The sequence below is a fragment of the Eumetopias jubatus genome, unplaced genomic scaffold, assembly GCF_037043125.1.
Source record: "Eumetopias jubatus isolate StellerSeaLion01/CBP00866 unplaced genomic scaffold, mEumJub1_p1.0 scaffold_4, whole genome shotgun sequence".
Taxonomy (NCBI): domain Eukaryota; kingdom Metazoa; phylum Chordata; class Mammalia; order Carnivora; family Otariidae; genus Eumetopias; species Eumetopias jubatus.
In genome coordinates this window covers 172,064,931-172,088,084 of record NW_028274810.1, presented here as the reverse complement: position 1 = coordinate 172,088,084, position 23,154 = coordinate 172,064,931, and the positions used below count along the sequence as shown (strand labels likewise).

Sequence of the window (23,154 nt, the reverse complement as noted above, 5' to 3'; positions counted from 1 at the left end):
ACAGCAGCCAGCACTTTGAAGAAAAGAGGTCTTACTTATACAACTTGTGATATATATTGGGATGGTCTCTGATTAGCTTTTAGGTAAGAATAAAAATAGACAAAGACAGGTTTTTGAAAATTATTAGAAATGAGAAACGAATAATAGAAACCCATTAAATGGTAAAGATGTAGACTTCATTTTGTTCTTCAGGTATTATACATTATAGGGATAGTTGAGGGATGTAGTCAGAATACTTTCTGGATATTGAGTTATTAAGAGTTCTTAAATATTATGCTTTTGCTTCTTTGTTAAAGATGGCTTTTTAAAAAGATGTATTTGAGACCCACTTAAATTACTAAGATAACTCTTTTCTTCCCAAAGGATTTGTTCCTTTCCTATCTTCACCTCATACTTTGCTCACGGTTTTGAAGACTGGAACTCTTACTCTTTTTATAGATGAGGTGATTTTAGGTGATATATAGATAAACATTGCGTATTTTAAAAGTTAAATGGTTATTTGAATATATATTAGAAAAACACTGGTTTTTCATTTAAGGATAGTGCTATAACATTTCCTTTTAAAGTACAGGTATTAGTTCAGGCATTTAACAGAAAGTGCTTTAACAAACAACCTCTAGGGGCGCCTGGGTGGCTCAGTTGGTTAAGCAACTGCCTTTGGCTCAGGTCATGATCCCCGCGTCTCGGGATCGAGTCCTGCATCGGGCTCCCTGCTCAGTGGGGAGTCTGCTCTCCCTCTGACCCTACCCCCTCTTGTGCTCGCTCTCGCGCTCTTTCTCTCTCTCTCTCAAATAAATAAATAAAATCTTAAAACAACAACAACAACAAAAAACGAACAACCCCTAATTATCAGAGGCTCGAGGCTTAGGTTTAAGGCAATTAAAGTTACTTCTCACTTACGTCACAGTCTGATGCTGTTTGGGTGGTTCTCCTCCAAGAGGTGACTCAGGAATCCAGGGCTCTTCTCTTGTGTCATTCCTCCACTTTGAAATCCTGTAATTCGAGCAGCCAAACAGGGTTCAGTGGTGGGAGATTGAGTTGAGAGTTTTGTGGGGACTCTGGCCTAGAAGTGGAGGGAATATTGCTTTGTCTTTGCTCCAATATTCAGGCCTAATTATGAGGAGACATAATTATAGTGCCTAGGAGGAGGATATGAAATTGATAAGCATCTAGTCAAGTCTTTGCTGCAGTGAATTTAAATTGTGAATTGATAGAAACATAGTAGTTACTAGGAAGGAGGTGCTTAAATGACCGAAACTTTGGTAAACACTGGAATAGAATAATTTCCTAGGACTTTCAAGCTTGCCTCTAAGATTATTTCCAGTCCACATAATAGAATTAAGTTGTTCTGTATGTGTTTAGTTGGCGTAAAGGAGTGGGATGAAGGTGGGTTATTGAATTATAAAATACTGTTTTAGAATTGTTTGACCTCACAGTAAAGAAGCAAACTTTTCTGTGGTTTTCATTTTTAACAGTAATGTTTACTTTGCTTATTTAATTCTACTGTCATGCCATGTGATAGAAAAGTATACTATTTTATCAAATACAGTGTAACTCTTTTTTAAATGGTATTTTCAAAGCAGGTAACTCATCCCTTAAAGAGTGTCAGTTTGTTTGTGACTGATATATTTTAGAGAGGGAGGGAGAGGAGGGAATGTAATTTTTCTGTTATATTTGAAATATGTAGTAAAGATCTATATTCTACTTTACTTCGTGTAATGACTGAGATCATATAACTTCTGTACTTTCTGTTGGCCAACATTAATTGGGCTGCTGGCTTTTCTAGTTACTCCTGTTTTATCTTTGATCTTTTATTACAAAGAAGTTAAGGAAATTTAATGTTCATCCTTATCTTAGCTCTCTAGGGAAGGTCTCTATAAGGAGAAGTAGTTATTAATAAATATTAACCCATATAACTGGAATAGCATCAGCCCCCTTTTTTTTGTGCATCAACCCTTTTAAAGTAAATATCTCTCATTTTTATTATTTGTACGACACTCAAAATCTGTTTCATTTCTCATCTCTCTATTCATTAAAGTTCTTTTTTCAAGTTCCTATTAAAAAAACAAACTGTTCTAATGACTTTCAATGGTTGAATGAATAAACTGTGGTACATTCGTACCATGGATTGCTACCGAGCAATTAAAAGAATTAACTATTGATGCACATAATAACTTGAAAGACTCTTCAAAGAAATTTTGCTAAGTGAAAGAAGCCCCTCTCTAATGGTTACATACGTGTATATTCTTAAGATGATTATAGGGATGGTGATGTTACATGAATATATCATATGTTAAAATTCTTAAAAATTACTCCAAAAAAATCAATAAAAATTAAAAAATACTTTACTTTGAAAGATAGCAGAAGTATCTCATAGTTCTAACTGATTAATAGATTATGCGTTTCTTCACATATATTTGATTAAGTATTTGTATTTCTTTTATGTATTGTATTTGCCCCAGTTAGACTTATGTTTGTTTTTATGTTGATTATTGAGATACAATTTGCATATGACAAAATTCATCCTTTTTTAAGTGTATCATTCAGTGAGTTTTGACAGCTGATTCTAGCAGCTACTGCCGCAATCAAGATATAGAACATTTCCAATTTATCCAACCTTATATACCCTTGCCAACCTCTGATCTGCATTCTGACACAATAGTATTGCCTTTGTGTCTTTTTTTTCTTAGTTTTAATGATTTATCCACGTTGTGTATGTCTGTAGTTTACTTCTTTTTATTACTGAATAGGATTCTACTATGTGGAGGTACCATAATTGTTTATCCTTTTACCAGTTGATGGATTTTTGGCTTGTTTACAATTTAAGGCTGTTATAAATAAAGCTGTTACAAACGTTCGCCTTCAGGTCTTTATGTGCATATAAATTTTCATTTTCCATAGAAATGGAACTCCTGGAACATATAGTAATAAGTGTATATTTAACTTTGTTAGAAACCTCTAGAACATTTTCCAAAGTGGTTGTGCCATTTTGCATTCTTACCAGCAAAGCGTAAGATTTCTGGTTGCATTGCCTCTTCAGCCCTTGTATTTAGCCTTTCTATTAAATAGATAGGATATCTCATTGTGTTTTTTTTTTTAACTTCTTATTTTGAAATAATTCAAGACTTAGGGAAGAGTTGCAGAGATATAGGGTGTACCCTTCACCTAGCTTCCCATGATGTTAACATCTTCCATAATCTAGTGTAGTGTCCCAAATGAGAAATTAAAATTTTAATTTAATGAGATCTCATTTCCCATGCCACACAATTTATCCCTTTCAAATATATAATTCGGGGATGCCTGGGTAGCTCAGTTGGTTGAGCATCTGCCTTTGGCTTGAGTCATGATCCTAGGGTCCTTGGATCGAGCCCCACATCAGGCTCCTCGCTTGGTGGGGGAGCCTGCTTTTCCCTCTGCCTGTAGCTCCTCCTGCTTGTGCGCTCTCTCTCTCTCTCTCTCTCTCACAAATAAGTAAATAAAATCTTTAAAGAAAATAAAATATACAATTCAGCAGTTTTTAGTATATTCACAAAGTTGTGCTACAATCACACAATTTTAGAACATTTTGTACGTTGAATTGCCTTGATACACTTGTTGAAAATCAGTTGACCATAAAATTATTTATGGACTCTTATGTTGTGTTCCATTGATCTAGATGTCTATCCTTATGCCCATATCATACTCTCTTGATTACTGTAGCTTTGTAGTAAGTTTTGAAATTGAGAAGTGTGAGTCCTCCAACTTTGTTCTTCTTTTTCAAGATTGTTTTGTCTACTTCCCTTGCATTTTCATATAAATTTTACTATCATTTTGTCAACCTCAACAAAAAAATGTGGGATTTTCATTGGGATTGCATTTACAAAAAGATCAATTTGGGACAGCCAGCATCTTAACTATATTGAATCTTTTGATTGATGAATGTGGAATATTTATCTACTTATTACTCTTAGTTAATATCTTTTAGCAATATTTTGCAGTTTTCAGATATTGTAATATATTTTGTTAGTTTTTTTTTGTAGGTTCTTTGGAATTTTTTAGACAATCATGTTATCTGCAAACAGTTTTACTTCTTCCTTTCCAATCTGATTGCCTTTTAGTTATTTGCTTGTGTTTTGCACTTGTTTGGAACTCCAGTACAATGATTAGAAATCATGAGAACAGATAACCTTGTCTTGTCCGATTTTAGGTGGGAAGCATTCAGTCTTTTCACCAGTGTAATGTTGACTGTAGGTTTTTTGTAGATTTTTTTTTTTTTTTAATCAGGTCTAGGACGTTCTCTTCTATTCCTGCTCTTCTATTCCTTTTCACATGAGTATATGTTGAATTTTGTCAAGTGCTTTTCTACATCTTTTGAAATGATAATTTCATCTTTCTTACTCTGTCGCTATAGGGTGAATTACATTGACTAATTTTTTAAAAAAAGATTTTATTTATTTATTTGGCAGAGAGATAGCACAAGTAGGCAGAGCAGCAGGCAGAGGGAGAGGGAGAGACCTGATGTGGGGCTCGATCCCAGGACCCTGGGGTCATGACCTGAGTCAAAGTCAGTTTAACTGACTGAGCCACTCAGGCGCCCCACACTGACTAATTTTTTTAAATGTTGAGCCACTCTTTTATCCTGGTATCAACCCTAGTTAGTCATATTTTATTGTTTTTCTTTTTTAATTTCTTATTGTAGGATTTGATTTGCTAATATTTAGTTAGAGATCTTTGCATCTAGGCTCATACCCTTGTCTGTTTTTCTTATAATGTTGTTGTCCGGTTTTGGTATCAGGATGATGCTGGCTTCACAGATAGGAGTTGGGAAAAGTTTCCTCTTTTGTTGCTAGAATTTACCAGTGAAGCCACCTGGGCTGGGAATTTTCTTTTGGGGAAGTTTTTAAACCATGAATTCAACTTCTTTAGTACATAAAGATATCAGTTTATCTATTTCTTCTTGTGTGAACTTTTGTGGTTTGAATCATTAAAGGAATTTATCCATTTTATTTAAATTTTTCAATTTATTGGCATAAAATTATTCACAGTATTCTTTAATGTCTGTATATAGGATCTACAGTGATAGTTTCTCTTTTATTCCTGATATTTGTAATTTGTTTATTCTTTTTTTCTTAGCCAATCTTGCTGGAGGCTTATTCATTTTATTGATCTTTTCATAGAACCAGCTCTGGTTTTCATTGATTTTCTCTGTTGTTGTTCTTTTCCTGTTTCATTTATTTTTCCTCTTATCTTTACGATTTTCTTCCTGTAGTTTGCTTTGTACTTAATTTTCTTTTTCTGTTTTCTCAATGTACAAGCTTAATGATTTGATTTCTTTTCTAATACATGCATTTAAAAATGCTATAAATTTCCTTTTGAGTACTGCTTTAACTGTAGCACAAATTTTGATATGTGGTATTTTCATTTCCATTCAACTAACTTTTCTAATTTTGTGATTTTTCTTTGACCCATTAATTATTTAGACATGAGTTTTTAAAATTTCCATATATTTGGTAACTTTCTTTTATTCACTTCTAGTGTACTCTTTTGTTCAGAGAATATACTTTTTTTCATTTTAATATTTTTAAATTCATGAGATTTATTTTATGGACTGCCAGTTAGATTTTTATTTGTCTTAGAGACTGTGATCTTTATAAGTTAAGTATGTATATTTTAATTTTGAAATATGTATTATTAGTCAAATTAGGGTTGGAAATTTTCTTTAGTTCTTTGAATTGATTTATAGAAGAGTTTGTATATCAATCATGATCGCTGGATAATCTTGGGCCTATAGAAATATTTTCAGCCATTTTCTTTATGTTTTGGTACTTTCATCAAACAACAGCTAACTTATAAAATTAATTTTATGAGGTGCCTGGATAGGTAGTCAGTTGAGTGTCTGACTCTTGATGTTGGCTCAGGTCATGATATCAGGGTCGTGGGATCAAGCCTCAGGGTGGGCTCTGCGCTCAGACAGGAGTCTGCTTCTCTTTCTCTCTCTCGCTCTCCCCCTCTCCCTGATCATGCACGTGCATGCTTGCTCTCCCTCTCTCTAAAATCAATAGTCAATCTTTAAAAAATAAATTTTAATTTCAAAGTATTTAGGTTTATAAAAAAAATAATAAAGTAAGGAGTGAAAAAAATTTAAGTATTGTTTACCTGTAGCTATCACATAATTTAGTCCTGGTCTGATAAATTGTTCAGAGAGTAGAATTATTTTCCCATTCATTAATCTGTAATATTTTCTTTTGTTATTCTGTTCTTTGTAGAATTATTCTGTAATGCTAGCAATTTTATATTAGGTGATATGATGGTGTACATTTGAAATAAAGGCTGTTTTTCAGTGACATCTTTGCAATTGGCAAATTATACTCTTCACTAAAGTGCGTTTTTAAATTTTGATTTTTAGCTGATTTCAAACCTTTTATTTTACCACCTCACAGAAAGATAGACAAGGAGTAACCAGTTAATTGATAGTCTTTTGCAATAAATAGCAATATGGACTTGTCTTGATTGCTTAGTCTGATAGTCTTAAATAATTATGTACTCTGCTGACATCAATTTTCTTTTTATATAAATACATTGACTTATCTAATTGAGAGGACTGTGTATAATCACAATAGTAAAGTAAAACATGTTATTCATTTTGAAGTTTATTATAGTGTTTGTTTACTTATAAGATATTTATATCTTAATTTATGGTTGTGTAAATGATTATCAAAATGAGATTGCCTTCCCTGAGCATTCATTAGTTTGGTAACAGACCTCTGGTTTTCATCTTAGAAGGAGTGAGCTTGATATACCATACTCTTCTAATAGAAACTGGAAGAATACTGTATATATTGTTATTCATAGTGACTTCTCACTTATATAGAGAGATTTTATGCTGTTCTAGTGAATTTTGGATGATGAGATATTGATTTCCCATTTGAGTTCTTTTGTGTAATTTGGTGACTTTTTAGGGACCGCAGCTATTAGTTCATGACCTCAACTTTATCGTCATGTTTCTGTTTGCATTTACCTCCCATATCCAGATAGATCCCAGGATTTGGTGATGATTGCAGGAGCACTTAGCTAATTTTTCCTTACCAATTCTTGGCAGTTAGCAGTTCTTTTGCAGTCAGTTTCTCTGTGATTTCAGCTAGTCCCTTACTATCCCAATTGTTTTATGGAGAAGAAGTATTTTTTATTTTGTTACAGCTTTAGAGTTCTGTAGTCATTCAGGTCTGTTTTTAATATTGACTTGTTGTTTGACCTGATTCTGTGTGCTCAGATTTTTGTGATGTGTATGTGGTATCTATTGCTGTGTGACAGATTACCCAATATGTAATGTGTTAATTTAACAAATATTCATTATCTTGTGGTTCTGTGAGTCAGTAATTTGTGAATGGGTTAGCTGGTTATTTCTGTCTCACGGTCTTTGATGAGTTTGGGATCCAAAATGTCAGCCAGGGTTATAGTCATATGAAGGCTTGACTGGAACTGGAGAATCCATTTTCAATATGGCTCCCTCACATGGCTCAAGAAGCCTCAGTTTCTTGCCATGTGGGCCTTTCCATGGGGCTCCATCAGTGCCCTTATGATATAGTAGCTGACTTTCTTCAGAGTAAGTGATCTAGTAGATAAAGCAAAGTGGAAACCATAATGTCTTTTATGAAGTAGCCTGGAAGTCATATGGCATCACCCTGCAATATTTTGTTCAGAAGAAGTGAGTTACTGACTCTGGCTTATGCTTAAAGGGAGGGGAATTGAACTCCATCTTTTAAGGGAGGACCATCAAAAGAGTTTATGGATGTATTTTAAAACTCTGCACTACATGATTATATTTTTCTCATTACGAATGCTAATGAAGTTGGGTAAATTTCGCTATGACTTGTTTTGAATTGTTGCTGTTTGTTCTGTATTAAAAAAATTCCAACTTCTTAACTAACATAGATATGAATATAATTTTTATGGGTTGTCAAAGATCTAACATTCTTAAGGTCTCTACTGATTTTGAGTTTATTTTATAAGGTTATTTTTTGAAAATCTTACAAGTTTTAATAATTCTGTTTCTATTTTCAGGGCACCAAGATACCATTGAATTATTCCAACTCTGTCCTATTTTTTTCTCTCTGGTTCTCTACTTTAAAAAATGTATTAAACATACTAATTACAAAAATGTATTTGTTGAAATAAATGGCTTATTTTTCCCTCTTAGCTGATTTGAATAGGATGCACAGACAAAATATAGATGCCTACCATAACCCAGATGCAAGAACATATGAAGATAAAAGGGCTGTTGTATCTCTAAACCAAAATTTAGCCACCTCAAATGCTGAGAACCTAGAAGATTCTACGAATAAAAACTCAGGTTTTTAATCACATTCTATTTTTTTTGTTTGTTTGTTTACATTTCTAAAGTTGTTCAGTAACATTTCTCTTCTCTTGCCTGACAAAGGTCATATTGTGATTTTGAGAACTTGGTTACACTGAGTCAGAAAGCATAACACGTTATTCATGTTATTTACAATACCTTTTCTTAAGTATTTTGAAAAAAAGCGAATAGGGAAATATACTTTGCTTTTTAACACTATGTGTTTCTTCTCAGCTTTATAACTTATGTATGCTTTAGCTACTGCTAAAATTTTTATTTTGCTGGTGGGAGGACTTAAAATCACATAGTCTCTTTACACATATACAGACAAATAGTCTCTTGCTGCTTATACCCGTAACTATTTGAACTAGTGAAAATGCATCAGATGTGATATGATATATTGTACAAAGAAATTGCTTATTTTTATTTGTTATACTTTATTTTTATTTTAATTGTTAATTTTATTTTTTGCTTATTTTGTAATCATTTGCCCTGTCTTGTAAAACCACAAAGGACAAAGAAATGAAGTTTAATTTTTTTAAAAGTTTAATTTGATGTCCCTTTCTTAAGCAATATCTTTGATTTGCTATCAAACAACATCCTTTAATTAAAGGTTCTATACATAGAAAATTATTCAGTAGCTTTCTTTATGACTTGGCAGGGAAAGTTGTCATCTTCTTTATCAAGTGTATATGAAAATATGTTACATATTTTAAAATCAAAGGAAGTTTAAAGGACATATCTATCACTTTGCACTATATTTTGATGCCTGTAGAAGTAACCATTTATTTACTACAAATTCTGCTTTTGTACTTCCACTAAAGTTTTGATTTTAGACTACTAAAGAACTTATATTAGAAAGTCCTCCCAAAATATCCCTGACTGATCATATAGTCTTCAAAATTGATTTTTAAATTTTTAACCCATATGACTGCCTGGCCAAACAGGCAGATTAAATAGGGAGCTGTGATTAGAATCACCAACCTTTCATCTTTCATGCCTTTGATGGTAGCGCTAATCCCTATGCCCTTTTTGAACATTTTAGGAGATGTGCTACTTGTCATTTCCGTGGACAGCCTGTACCACTGTTGGATCTCTAATTACGAGGAAGTGCTTTCTTACTTTGATCTACAATAGATTTTTACCTAGTGGATCCAGTCTTCATTTTTGAAGCACTACAATTGAATTTTTTTTATTGTATATAATTATTAATTTGGCTTCCACTCTTTGTAATAGTTCATTGTGCAGTAAAAACACCTTTCATTTTATTGAAGGGAATTTTGACTTCTTTTTGATACATCATTATTTTTCTCTTCATTTATTTCTAGTAGTCTGTATTGAGATCCCAGTTCTACATACTCCTTCTCTATCTTTTTCTTCCACACCTGGTATTGTTTGTAGTTCTGTCTTCACCCAGAACTTTATCATATTAATAAGGATTTAAGCATCTAGCTCTGCTTATCAAGCAAAAACACTGGAAAAAAAATCAGGTTTCTATGACCCTTTCCAAGGAAAACACACAAACTTGATGATTGAACATGTACAGCAGAATTTACTGCCTGTTGTCTTTCTCTACACTCCCAGGGTTTTAGTGCTGTTATTGTGGGCAGGTGCTTTCGTTTAAGAAGTCATACAAACTCATGAAGTGCTAAAATGTCCCCTTTTTTTGTGTATTGAAGTTCCCTAAGAATCAACCTAAGATAGACTTTCTGAATGCAAGAAACCATCCAGTCACCTAATTTGTTGCTGTGCTAGCATTTATGTGTGTGAGTGTATGTTTATATATGTATATGTGTGTTTACACATACACATACATATGTGGCATTTGATATTTTAAAGGCCTTAGGGAACTTGAATATATCTGAAAATTGAATGTTACAATGTGTGCTTAAAAGTTCATTATCCTTTCATGTTTTCTCTTCATTAGACCTGTTTGAGGCCTTTCCTAAAGTTCATTGTTTTTCTTTTACTTTCTGGTTCTAGAATGAAGCACCATATTTATGAAGTCCATACTAATTTGACTTAAACTTAGTGTTTAGCTTATTATGATACCTAGATATATTTCCATAGGTTAGAGCATGTGTTTCTCCATGATTTTATTTTTGTAATTTATTTTTTAAAGATCTTATTTTTAAAAACTTAATTTTGTTTTGCTTATCTGCTTTTTCACTATAACATTTGATTTTCTGCTGATCTATTCAAATAAGCATTAATACTTAAACACAAGGCAAAATAGGCCTAAGTGGCAGCGAAACTGCAAGGCATGAGTGAGAGAAAGATATGCTTTAGATTGATGGTATAAAGACTGAGTCAGTAACTAAAAAATAATATAAAAAGTTATATGAGGCTTAAATTTAAACATATTTTTCCTGCATTTAAGGAGAGACTCCTGGGGTATAATTATTTTTCAGGTTGCCTTTATGAAATCATTTAATCCTTCCCCAGAATGTATAATTCTATTTATAGGAACATATAGCATATTTTTATTCTTCATGTTTATATCCTGTTACTTTAATAGAATTTTTAAATAAAAATTATTGCAGTGATAAAGAATCATTCTAATTTGTAAAAAGTGTTTTCAGAGCTGGCTTTCTAATCTATTGTGAACCATAGATGGAAAGACTTTTGGAATTACTGATTTTCTAAAACAAATTTTTTAATATATGTATACATACTAGATTTTAATATATAATTAAGCATATTCTTAAGAAAAGGGTATTTACAGGGGCACCTGGGTGGCTCAGTTGTTAAGCCTCTGCCTTCAGCTCAGGTCGTGATCCCAGAGTCCTGGGATCGAGCCCCGCATCGGGCTCCCTGCTCAGTGGGTAGCCTGCTTTCCCTCTCCCACTCCCCCTGCTTGTGTTCCCTCTCTTGCTGTCTGTCTCTGTCAAATAAATAAATAAAATCTTAAAAAAAAAAAAAAAGAAAAGGGTATTTACATAAGAACTTAAATGTACTTTTTTTCTTTATATAAATTTTACTTTAAAGTCTGTGCTGCAGTGAAAGTTGTTTAGGCTCCTACCTTTTGTTTCCTTGGTGTCTTTTAGATATAGATATAAATTTTTCAACTATATATTTTTGTTTCATCATTTTTCTTTACTCGTTACTTTTCATCTGGTCTTCAGATTCTAATCTCAGCCTTCCTCTTCTGATTTTTGACCTCTGGTCTTCCGTAGTTAGCACGTTTATTTAGTAGCAAACTTTATTTTTAAATTTATTTTTATTTAGTAGCAAACTTTATTCTTTAACCTTTATATTTTCTAACCATCGAGTAATGGTATGTTTTTGCAAAATTTCTCTTTCAAGGTTATATGCAACCACAGAGCTCTCCTTTTGCTCGGGGAAATATATTTTGTGAGCCTCCAACTGAACTTCAGATTAAACAGCAAGAATTATACAAGAATTTTCTTCGTTTTCAGGTGAAGTGCTTATTTTATCATAGTTTCAAAGTTTTGTTAGAATTGTAATAAACTAAACTTGAAAAGATTTTACTCACAGGATAAAGAATAAATTCTAAAATACCTCCACAGTTATTTAAGATAACTAATTTACATCAGATATAGGTAGTACTAAAATGATTTTTCATTTATATCTGAGAAAGGAATATGGAGACATGTTAGGCATGCCAGTTGTCTTACTCTTTTTTCTTTTTTATTATTAACATATACTGTATTATTTGTTTCAGGGGTACAGGTCTGTGATTCATCAGTCTTACAGAATTCACAGCCCCACTCACCATAGCACATACTCTCCCCAATGTCCATCTCTTTTCTAAACTTTATTAAATCATTGTTAAAGAATGCTGACATTTCTAAAACTGAATGATTTAATAAAATATTTGCTTTTTAGACATAGAATGAATATTTCTAGATGCTTATGTGTTAGTAGAAAATCAATAGTTTTTTTCCAAATGATATATTCTTGACTCAGTATAGTTTATAAATTATTAAAAATCAGATGTAATCACATTTTGCAATTATTTGCCTCATTTATGCATGTAAGCAAATAGCATTTAAAAATAGTGGAAATGCTCAAAGTAAGACACTTGAGTGAGTATCCAGCGTTTATTAAGCAAACAATTATTGAATACCCATACTGTGTCTACTCCTGTGCTGAATACTAGGGGTGGAGCCTGAGGTGAAAGAGAAGGACTCACAATTTCTTCTTTTCTCACCGCCACACCCCTTTCCCACCCACCCTTAATATCCCATTATCAGATTAACCCTGTGGTCTGGGTGGTCTTCCTTTGATATGACTTCTCATGTTATGCTTCGCTACTCAAAAACTGGTAGTAGCTTTTCTTTCCTACAGAAAATACTCAAATTCCTTAGTCTGACACCTAAAGCTATCCAGTCTAATCCCAAACTCTTAAATTCTTCTTAAAAATGTTCTACTCAAATATGTCCTCTTTCTAATCCTAATTATTGTGGACTCTTCAATAAGGCAGTGATGTAATGGATATGCTCTTGAGGGTGACTGATCTGGCATTAGTCTTTAAGATGTATTTTTCGAGGATTTAAAAGATTGGAAGCAAGGGTATTTTACTAGACGGGCAACAATGGAAATGGATGGAAATGGAAAGACCTTTGTAAGGATCGACAGAATGAATAGAGATAATGAATGTAAGAGAGTGGCATCAGAAGTCCTTACGGTACTGGCCACTCATGTAGCAGCTGATTGAGGGTCACAGAGTCACCTACTGAACTTGAAATGCCCTGTGGTATACTGCCCATAATGACAGCAAGTCAAAATTATGTAACTCCTATTATACTTAACAAGTGTTAGCATGGTTTAGGGTAGAATTCAGGGGGGAAAACAGTCTTGAAATTATATAGCCTTTTATTATTTTGAAGGTACTTTTGCATATAGTATCTCATTAATCTTCAAACTTGCCGAGGAAGGTATTACTATTTCTGTTTTATGACATGCAACTAAAACCCAGGCTAAGACGCTTACCCACGGTGGCAGAGCCAGCATATTGAACCCAGGTCTCCTGACTTTAAGTACAATACACAATACACACTTATATTTCTAGAGGGTTCTAAGAGTCTTTCCCTCTGGAAAAAAGTAGTAATAGGGGAAGTTTGACTATATCAGTTTTAGAGTAAGTTTAGGTGAATGGATTGCTCTCGAATGGTGGCTTACATATTTTTCTTTAAGCAGCCCCTTAAAACTCTTTCCCTCTCAAGCAAAATCTAGCACAAAACTCTAAGAAAATTTAAAATATCTAAATGGTATTTATTATTACTACCAACACTAAAGTGTCAGACAAGAAGTATCCCCAAACTTAAATGTCAAAAGAAATGTTATAAAATGTTCAGATCTGTGTACCAAGATGGCAAAATAAGGCTTAGCTCCATGTATGCATAAAAAAGTTATACTGTTAAAGTTAATGCAGAAGTCTTCATGTGGTTAAAATCTGATAAGTAATGCAAATGAGTGTTTACATATAATTTTTAATTACAGCTTTAGAAATAATTTAATCTTTTCAGCTGTAAGGTAAATTTTGATAAAATATTTGCAGGACCCTTGAAGCACCTTTGTATTATACAGTTTGAAAACAACTGACCTAGATGATAGCTTTCCTCTTTCTGTCGAACTGCTGTGTAGCATTTTTGTTGGAATGGCATTTCTGTGGATTTCTTAGATGTGTGATCCATTTATGATTGTGACCCTTAATGGAGAAGTGACTTTGTGATTGTAAATTGTGTGTGTGTGTGTGTGTGTGTGGAATAGGAAGAAGGGGGAATAAGTGTTAAATGTGAGGTTTTGTTGTATAGATCATAATTGCCCTTTTGTCTAGGTGTATTGTACTTGAAGAAGTGATTATGGGTACCTTATTAGTACTAAATATTAGGATTGTGCTTATTTAATAGTGTTGTTTGAAAAAAGTTTTGGAAGAAGCCCTAGCATGTAAAGTCATGGGACATGTAGGAAGAGTAAAGTTCTTACAGTTGAAAAGATTGATAACGCTAGATATAACAGCCTTGAAGCTAGAGGATATGTAGACAAGAACAATGAAAATAATATGAATATCCATAACCACTTCATATTTAAAAGTAACTGAAATCTATTGATAACCTTAAAACCAGCATCATGAATTCCCGATACCTTTGCTGCCATTCTACCTTACCTCATTCATGGAGGATGTAGACTATACCTCAAGGTCCTCTTCCTTTCACATCTCAGACCTTGCCTTAGAATATTTCTCCGGAGTTGTCAGCACTGTCGGCTCCACGTGGCATTCAAGATGAAACTTAATTATGAACCCTTGTGGCTAAAATCCTTGTTTACCTTACCACTTACCAGTAGATAGGAAAGAAGAAAGGGCATTCTGGGGAAGGGTTTCTTGCATAAGGAATGATTAAATGCTAAAATACTACATTGTTGTTTCAGGATACTAATCAAGCCAAGGAATTTTGAGACATAATAGTAATGATCATTATAAAATAATATAATCATGAGTTATTTACTGCGTATGTGTGTAAACAGGAATTTTTATTTTTTTTAACATACATTGTTTCACTTCAGTTCTGTAAGTACTCCTTGGAGATGTAGACATTAATAGCTCTTTTTACCAGATGACAAAACTGAATAAGAATGTCTTCTTAAGGTCACTCAGTGAGTAAGTATTTGATGGAGCTGGAATTTTACTCATATCTCAACATTACATCATGTAGCCTCCTTAATAAAATATAGGAAACTGAAAAATTTAGGAACTTAAAAAGAGGGTATGAATGTTGAATTCATAGGATACTAGAAAATATTACATGGTATTCTAACTTTCATTAGTTTTCCAGAGTAATAACTAGGTTTAATTCTTTAGATTGAGGAAAAGAAACAAAGAGAGGAAGCAGAGCGAGAGAGACTAAGAATTGCAGAAGAAAAAGAAGAAAAACGGCTTGCAGAACAGAGAGCACGAATTCAGCAAGAGTATGAAGAGGAACAGGAAAAGAAAAGGGAGAAAGAGGAGGAGGTGCATTTTTTTCCTACTTTCTTTTTCTACTTACCCTGAAAGTGAAATCTTTATTTTGACTTGGAAAGGTATTACAGAGAACAGTCCTAGAGTACATTTAGAAAATATCAGATCAATATCCATTTATTGGATACTATTTTATTAAAGTGAAAGACTAAGTTAAAAAAGATTAATGATGACTTTTTTAAGCCAAAAATTAGCTTAGGCTTACTGGGATGTTATACAAAATGCCTAATACTTGGGGCGCCTGGGTGGCTCAGTTGGTTAAGCGACTGCCTTCGGCTCAGGTCATGATCCTGGAGTCCCGGGATCGAGTCCCGCATTGGGCTCCCTGCTCAGCAGGGAGTCTGCTTCTCCCTCTGACTCTCTTCCCTCTCGTGCTCTCTGTCTCTCATTCTCTCTCTCTCAAATAAACAAATAAAATCTTAAAAAAAAAAACAAAAAAACAAAATGCCTAATACTTTATTGTTAAATAGCTTCTTTTTGTTAACACTGTATCATCTATATCTTCAATTTTATCTCTTTATTTCAGACAAATAAGACAGCAGATATTTGAATGGACTATAGAATGTATGTATGGAGTGTGTATTTTTCTCTTTATTTTAAAGCAAAGGCTAAAAAATGAAGAGCTTATTCGGTTAGCTGAAGAAAGACGAAAAGAGGCGGAAAGAAAGAAGAAAGAAGAGGAAGAAAAACATAATCTGCAGCTTCAGCACTACTATGCAAGAGAAAATATAATCGGGGAAGAAACAAAGGTACGTTTCAGACAGAAATGTCAGTTAAACCCATAGTTTAAACCCCTTTCATTGTGGCCTTGAGAGCAAAAGAGAGAGAGGGGAGGGGAGGCTTTTGTTTCTCCCTTCCATCTTGCTACTTCATCTGGGTGCAGTGCACTGGGCTTCCTATACAGAGCATGCATGTCATCCTGCTTGCTGCTCTTTCCCCCCCAGTGAATGTAAGGGCTTTACTTACCTTAGTCATTCTTAATCTTGTTCCCGTGGTCTCTGGAGTAGCACCTGGCCAGCTATTCATGCTAAGAGTAAGTACAAAAATGGAAACTAAGTGTCTGGAAACTTTTGTAGCAATTTGTCAAAGTAATTCTGTGTGTGTTGGATCTGATAAAAAAGTTGGACTTAAATTGTGTAATGTCTTTTTAAAAATTTTCATGTATTTAGTAATTCATTTTTACTGTTTTACACTTCTATCCTTGATGGATTGGAAATTAAAAAAGAAATTGGTGCCTCATAATGGACTGGTTTGAAGTCCATAGCTGAGACTGATTGATATTCACTGTTAGGTGTGTGGTGGATCAAAGAGGTTTTCTCTCTAGGAAGCCACTTGGCCCCTGTGAAGCTCCAGTTTACACCCTTGCTCATATTTCAAAGCTATATTTAAAATTTTATATGTGTAAGTATCACTGGGGATTTGTTAAAAATGCATCTTCAGGTCTTATCCACAAAGTGTCTGATTTTAATAAGCTTGAGGGTGGTCCAGGAATCTGCATTTTACAAGCATTCTTAGGAGTTCAGATGTAGTTGGCCTACACATCTTGAAAAACTCTGTATGTGCTATAGTTTTGGCCCAATTCAACTTAAGAAAATGGTTTTCAGAAATTTAGATTTATACAGACATTATTTCTTCTAAGCAGCATTCACAGAAATACTACTTTTAACAAGTGGGCTCTTCTAGTGTATTTATGATGTGGTTTGGTACACTTTTCAGTGGGTAACCTGCTATAGACAGCATGAGCCATTTTTGATGGGTTCAGATACACTATTTGATTTCTCACCCCAGGATTTTATGGTGATAGAAATAAGTGTTTGCAGTTAGAATCTGCTGAAACATTATTTAAAAGAGAATTTATAAGTAACACCTATGTTTTTTGTTTGCTTTATTTATTTTCAGTGTTCTAGTAATGTTAGGCAATACCCTTCATTTTTAAAGTTGGATATATATTTGTTCTGCCTTTTAAAATATTATTCAAATGTCATTCATTTTTTAAATTAATAGCATTTATTTTTTAGAGCCATATTAGACTTGTAGGAAAATTGAGTGGAAAACACAGAGAATATTTTCTTGTAAAATTATTTAAAAATGAAAGAACATTTATTTCTGCCAATTTCTAATTATGTTTAACAGAAAATGCTTTTCTTAGGAATATACAGTTTTATGACTGCTCTAGTTCAGTTGTGAAGTACCATAGTTTTAAACCAGCTTTGTTCCATTTAACGTATTTTGCTCTCAGTGATGCAGTTATCATTGCTAGCTATAATTTTTCTTTTATTTATGTATGCCTGATGGCATACATAAATACAAAATACAAAAACAATGTTTTTGTCCATTTTCTTAGTTTTTACTTTTGTGTCATTTATTTTTTATTTAGCTTGTATATTTGGTTTGTTGAATTTGGTTTTATGTTTTTTTTTTAAATTCAGTTTTTTACCCTAATCAGAGAATTATAGTCTTTTGAACAGTGATACCTAAATCCATCTATTTTTATCAGACCCAATATATTTGATCATATTAATTGAATTTCTGGCTTTTTTTTTTATTTATGCTTCCTTGATAGTTATTTGTTTTCTTACTCTGTGGAGTATGCTTTGTTTGCTTCATCCTCTGTGTTCCTTTAGAAGGTTTATATTGTTATAATTCTGCTTGTGGTCATCTAGTGGTTTTAAAAGAAAAGATTTTCTCATATATTTCTGATTTTGTCAGAGTCACCAGTGAAAGTATATTTGGTTTTGTACCATGCAAAATGAACAATTTAACATCCATACATATACTCTGTTCTGGGTTTTTTTTTTTTTTTTAACCAGATAATTATTACTGCATTTTGTTGGGAATTTGTTTTTTGCATTTTGATTTTAATATGAAATTGGGAACTATTAACTTTATTACACTGGAAACTGAAACCCTCTTTTATCTCTTATGGAGACATAGAATGCTGTTGTGATCTGGAACATTCCCTCATGGTGATGCTCTTGGTGACAAGGGATCTAGGTTTTAGAGGTTGATTTATATTATTTCCCAGAAAAGAGTTTCTGTTTTTTTGTGTTGTCCTGTTTCTTTTTATTATTAAAACAAGTGTTTACCTTAGTTCTGTTTTTTGTTTTTGTTGTTTTCCTAATATTTGGTATGTTATTGCTTTACTTAAGTTTGTTGGATTTTTTTGTTCTAATCTGAGAGTGCTTTGGTTTTAATAACAATATCTAAATCAATTTATGTTTATCCTAACTGATGTTTTTGATCTTACATAATTGAATTTCTCACTTTTTTTTGGTAAAAAGTATTTTATTAAATAAAAGCAATAGCTTTCTGAACTTCCTAAGTGGTGTTGTAACTATTAGGGGTGTCTGTGCACACAGGCACATATATATGTAGACATACATATATGTATGTACGTGTTTGTACATACATATGTTGGTGTATGTCTATATATGTTTATATACGTATGTGTGTGTTTGTATGTGTATATATATACATACATATATATGTATACTTTCTTCCCCCCCAGCGCTTGAGACAGCCTTCTCCTGTTGTTCCTGCTCTTCAGAACAAAATTGCAAACAGACTTCAAAGACCTCCTTCAGTTGACAGCATTATAAGTTCCTTTATTCAGGTATATACTTTTTCTTTTGATTTGTTAATCTTAGCTAAATTATTTTAGATGAGGGGAATTGAGTGACATTTTTTTAATTCATCATATTTACCTATGTTACATTTTTTCAAATCTGGAATACAATGGTTGCATTTATTTGTTGCATCAGTTGTAACTGGTAATAGTTGGTGCCATAAAGTTTAAATTCTTTTGACAGATTATAATTTAGCAAATGGTTCTTGTCCAGCCCTCTCAAGAAGGCCTTTTCTTTGATAATATATTATCTGGCTAGCTGTAATTATGCCATTGAAGTCCCTTATACTTTAGACTCAGCTATGATCAAAAAAACAGAGCTGGGAAAATGTTCCAGAAGGGTTGATCCTTGAGTTGACTCTTGAAGAATGAGTAGGAATTTGCCATAAAGAGGAGGAGGAGATGTGCCAAATCATGGAAGGAAGTGGCACACACGGAGAAGAATACCCCATGGTTTGCTCTGGCCTCAGAATGCCTGACCAGGGTGGCAGCAGAGGTAGAGGTCAAGACATAAGTAGGATGTTGTATGGAGTTTGACTTGATTCCCGTAGATGAGTGGATACCAAATGGACTAATTACCAGAATAGACAAAGCAAATGTTAGAACATTATCCTAATCCCGCTCTCTGAGATTCTGATTTAGTTGGTCTGTGATAGATAATGAATGGTATGCTTTGTAATACTTTAAGTAGGAGAATGACACGTCATAAGTTGGAGAATGGCCATATTTGTCTTACATAACGTTCTCTCAGGCACTGGTGTGGAGATGTATTTTAGAGGTCGGGTAAGACCATAAACATAGAAGTTACAGTGGTTTTGCACAAGTCCAGTTGTGAGACTTTCAGGACTTAAAGGCAGTGACATTAAGAACTGAGAATGGATGACAAATTTAAGACATACTTAAGAGACACAAATAATGGCATTCACTGTGTGTTGGGGGTAGGCATCAGTGAAAACCTTCAAGTTTCTTGTGAGATTTATATAGAGTGGGTAGTTGAAAATATGGGTTGTGGCTAAGGAAGGAGCTCTGGACTTGTTTGGAAGCCATTAACACTGTTCCTTGTCAGATTAGTACAGTTGTTTGGGATGGGTTTGGGGGAAGTAAAGAGGGCTGAGGATGGAACACCAGGGAATTAAATATTTAAGAGGCAGAGAAAGGAAATAGAGACAGAGAAAGTGATAGAGAATGGCAATATCAGTTGCTACTGGCCAATTAAAATAAGGGTGTAAAAGCCCATTGAATGTGTCACTTGGGGATCCCCTGGTGACTTTGGTGAGAGCTGTGGAGCGATAGGGTGTAGAAGCAAAGGCAGTAGCTGTGTGGTGAGGCGTGAATGGGCATGAGGAAGTAGACACCGTGTTGCATCTATTCTTCTTGAGAGGATGGCTGTGGAGGGAAGTAGAGAAGGGACAGTAGATAGTGATGAAGGAGGAGATAATTTTTTTTTAAGAAGGAAGAGTTTTTTTTAAGGTTTTATTTGAGAGAGAATGAGAGAGAGAGCACAGCGGGGGGGAGGGTCAGAGGGAGAAGCAGACTCCCCGCTGAGCAGGGTGCCCGATGCTGGACTCGATCCTGGGACTCCAGGATCATGACCTGAGCCGAAGGCAGTTGCTTAACCAACTGAGCCTCCCAGGCGCCCCAAGAAGGAAGAGATTTTTAAGCATAAGCTAAGAAAAAAGGGTGATTGGAGGAGGTAGGAGTCACTTACCAGATACAGAGAACAGGTGACAGGGTTGTCGTTGGGTGGAGCAAGGACACTTCCATTGTGATGGGAAGGAAAAAGACATGGAGGTGAGTGTATAGGTAGGATAGTGGAAATCTGGTTTCTTTTACATATAGTTGCTTCAAAAAAATTATTCTCTTCAAGCTTCTGAGCAGGCAAGACATACTGAGTATATCTTTGTTATGATTGTTAAACAGGAAAGTTCCATATCCAGGGCAGAGTCTCCTCCGGTACCTGCCAGGAGAAACCAGCTCCGTGCAGAAGGTAGAGTTAACTATTAAGTCTGTAACCTATAATATTTCTCTTTTAAGCTTTTTATTTTGAAATAATTGTAGACTCACAGAATGTTGCAAAAGAGCGTAGTGAAGTCCCGTGTACCCTTCCTGCAGCTTCCCTCAGTGGTACTATCTTATATAGAACAACAACCAGGAAATTGACATTGTTAGACTCTACAGACCTCCATCAGGTCTCACAGTTTTAACACAAAGTAATTGATGTGTGTTTGTGTTTTGTGTGTGGTTCTGTGCATTTGTATTGTGTATAATTTGTGTGACTATTGCACAAAGTATAGAACTGTGGCATCAGGGGCGCCTGGTGGCTCAGTCAGTTAAGAGTCTGCCTTTGGCTCAGGTCATGATCCCGGGGTCCTGGGATCAAGCCCCACATCAGGCTTCCTGCTCAGTGGGAGTCTGCTTCTCCCTCTCCCTCTGCCCCTCCCCTCTGCTCATGTTATCTCTCTCTTTCTTTCAAATAAATAAAATCTTTAAAAAAAAAGAAGAAGTGTGGCATCACCACAAAGGAACTCTCTTGTGCTGCCTCTTTATAGTTGCACTCTCCCTACCCCAAGAATATTTCTTAAGTCTGGCAAGTCCTGTATTTTCAGAAATGTGTATGTGTATCTTACTGGTATTCATAAATATCTGTATTTATAAAACATTAACAACCTTCATAAAAATGTTTCTCTGAGCATTTTAGTTTTGTGATAAGTCTGGTTATGTTTTAATGTTTAATCTTCTGTTCTTATACCTGTCTTATTTTTTACTTTGAATTTGCAGAGGAGAAAAAAAATGTAATTATGGAGTTATCAGAAATGAGAAAACAGCTTCGTAGTGAAGAACGGCGTCTACAAGGGCGGTTGTTACACATGGACAGTGATGATGAAATTCATATAAGGCAAGTTTCACCTTGCGTTTTTGTTTGTTCTTGTGTTTTGTTGTTCTTGTGTTCAGGAAAAGGAATTATACATTAATCAGAACCGATCCAGTAATTCTACAGTTTTGGACCAGGATTAATCAGTCTTTGTTGTAAAATCACATTTATTAGAATAGATAAGTAGTATGCTTGAGAAAAGTTTTTAAGAGATTGTTGGTGAAATTGTAATACTGAAATAGCCTTTTCCCCCAAAAGAAATATAGCAAAATAATTATATCCTAGTGGAGGGACGCAGTGCAACTAATCCAAAATAGTATATGATTTATTAAGTCTCTTTGTGTTTAAAGTATGTGGTAGGTTTTCTTTTTCTAAACTTCATTCTTTTCTTTTTTGGCAAAGTAGCTTTTTCTTTAACCAGTATGCTTTTACTTTATTTTTTTCATTTAAATTCAATTAATTAACATATAATGTATTACTAGTTTCAGAAGTAGAGGTCAGTGATTCATCAGTCTTAAATAATACCCAGTGCTCATTACATCATGTGCCCTGCTTACTGGCCATCACCCAGTTACCCTATCCCTCCACCTCCTGCCCCTCCAGCAATGCTCAGTTTGTTTCCTATGATTTCGAGTCTCTTATGATTTCTCTTCCTCTCTGATTTTGTCTCATTTTTTCCTCTCTTCCTCTATGATCTTCTGTTTTGTTTCTTAAATTCCACATATGACAGATCTTATGATAATTGTCTTTCTCTGATTATTTTGCTTAGCATATTACCCTCCACTTCCATCCATGTCATTGCAAATGGCAAGATTTCATTTTTTTTGATGGTTGAGTAGTATTCCGTTGTGTGTATATATAGCATCTTCTTTATCCATTCATCTCTCACTGGACATCGGGGCTCTTTGCATAGTTTGACTATTGTGGACATTGCTGCTATGAACATTGAAGTGCAGGTGCCCTTTGGATCACTAAATTTGTTCTTTGGGGTAAATCCCTAGTAGTGCAGTTGCTGGCTCACAGGGTAGCTCTATTTTTAACTTCTTGAGGAACCTCCATACTGTTTTCCAGAGCTGGCTGCACCAGCTTGCATTCCCACCAACAGTGTACCCCTTTCTCCGCATCCTTACCAATATCAGTCACTTCCTGACTTGTTAATTTTAGCCATTCTAACTACTATGATGTGGTACCTCATTGTGGTTTTGATTTGTATTTTCCTGATGCTGAGTGATGTGGAGCATTTTTTCATGTTTCTGTTGGCCATTTGGATGTCTTCTTTGGATAAATGTCTGTTCATGTCTTCTGTCCATTTCTTGATGGGATTATTTGTTCTTTGGGTATTG

At 34.2% G+C, this 23,154-nt stretch overlaps 1 protein-coding gene across 4 annotated transcripts in view; it reads left to right on the top strand.

Annotated features, from left to right (window-relative positions):
- CSPP1 (centrosome and spindle pole associated protein 1) overlaps positions 1 to 23,154 on the top strand; it is a 166,693-nt gene that overhangs the window by 102,117 nt on the left and 41,422 nt on the right. For all 4 annotated transcript variants that reach the window (XM_028113319.2, XM_028113310.2, XM_028113297.2 and 1 more), the window contains 7 exons: positions 8,177 to 8,329; positions 11,639 to 11,751; positions 15,159 to 15,308; positions 15,917 to 16,063; positions 18,823 to 18,927; positions 20,860 to 20,926; positions 21,718 to 21,835. In XM_028113319.2, the coding sequence (XP_027969120.1) occupies positions 8,177 to 8,329; positions 11,639 to 11,751; positions 15,159 to 15,308; positions 15,917 to 16,063; positions 18,823 to 18,927; positions 20,860 to 20,926; positions 21,718 to 21,835 (853 nt within the window). The remainder of the gene's footprint in view (positions 1 to 8,176; positions 8,330 to 11,638; positions 11,752 to 15,158; positions 15,309 to 15,916; positions 16,064 to 18,822; positions 18,928 to 20,859; positions 20,927 to 21,717; positions 21,836 to 23,154) is intronic.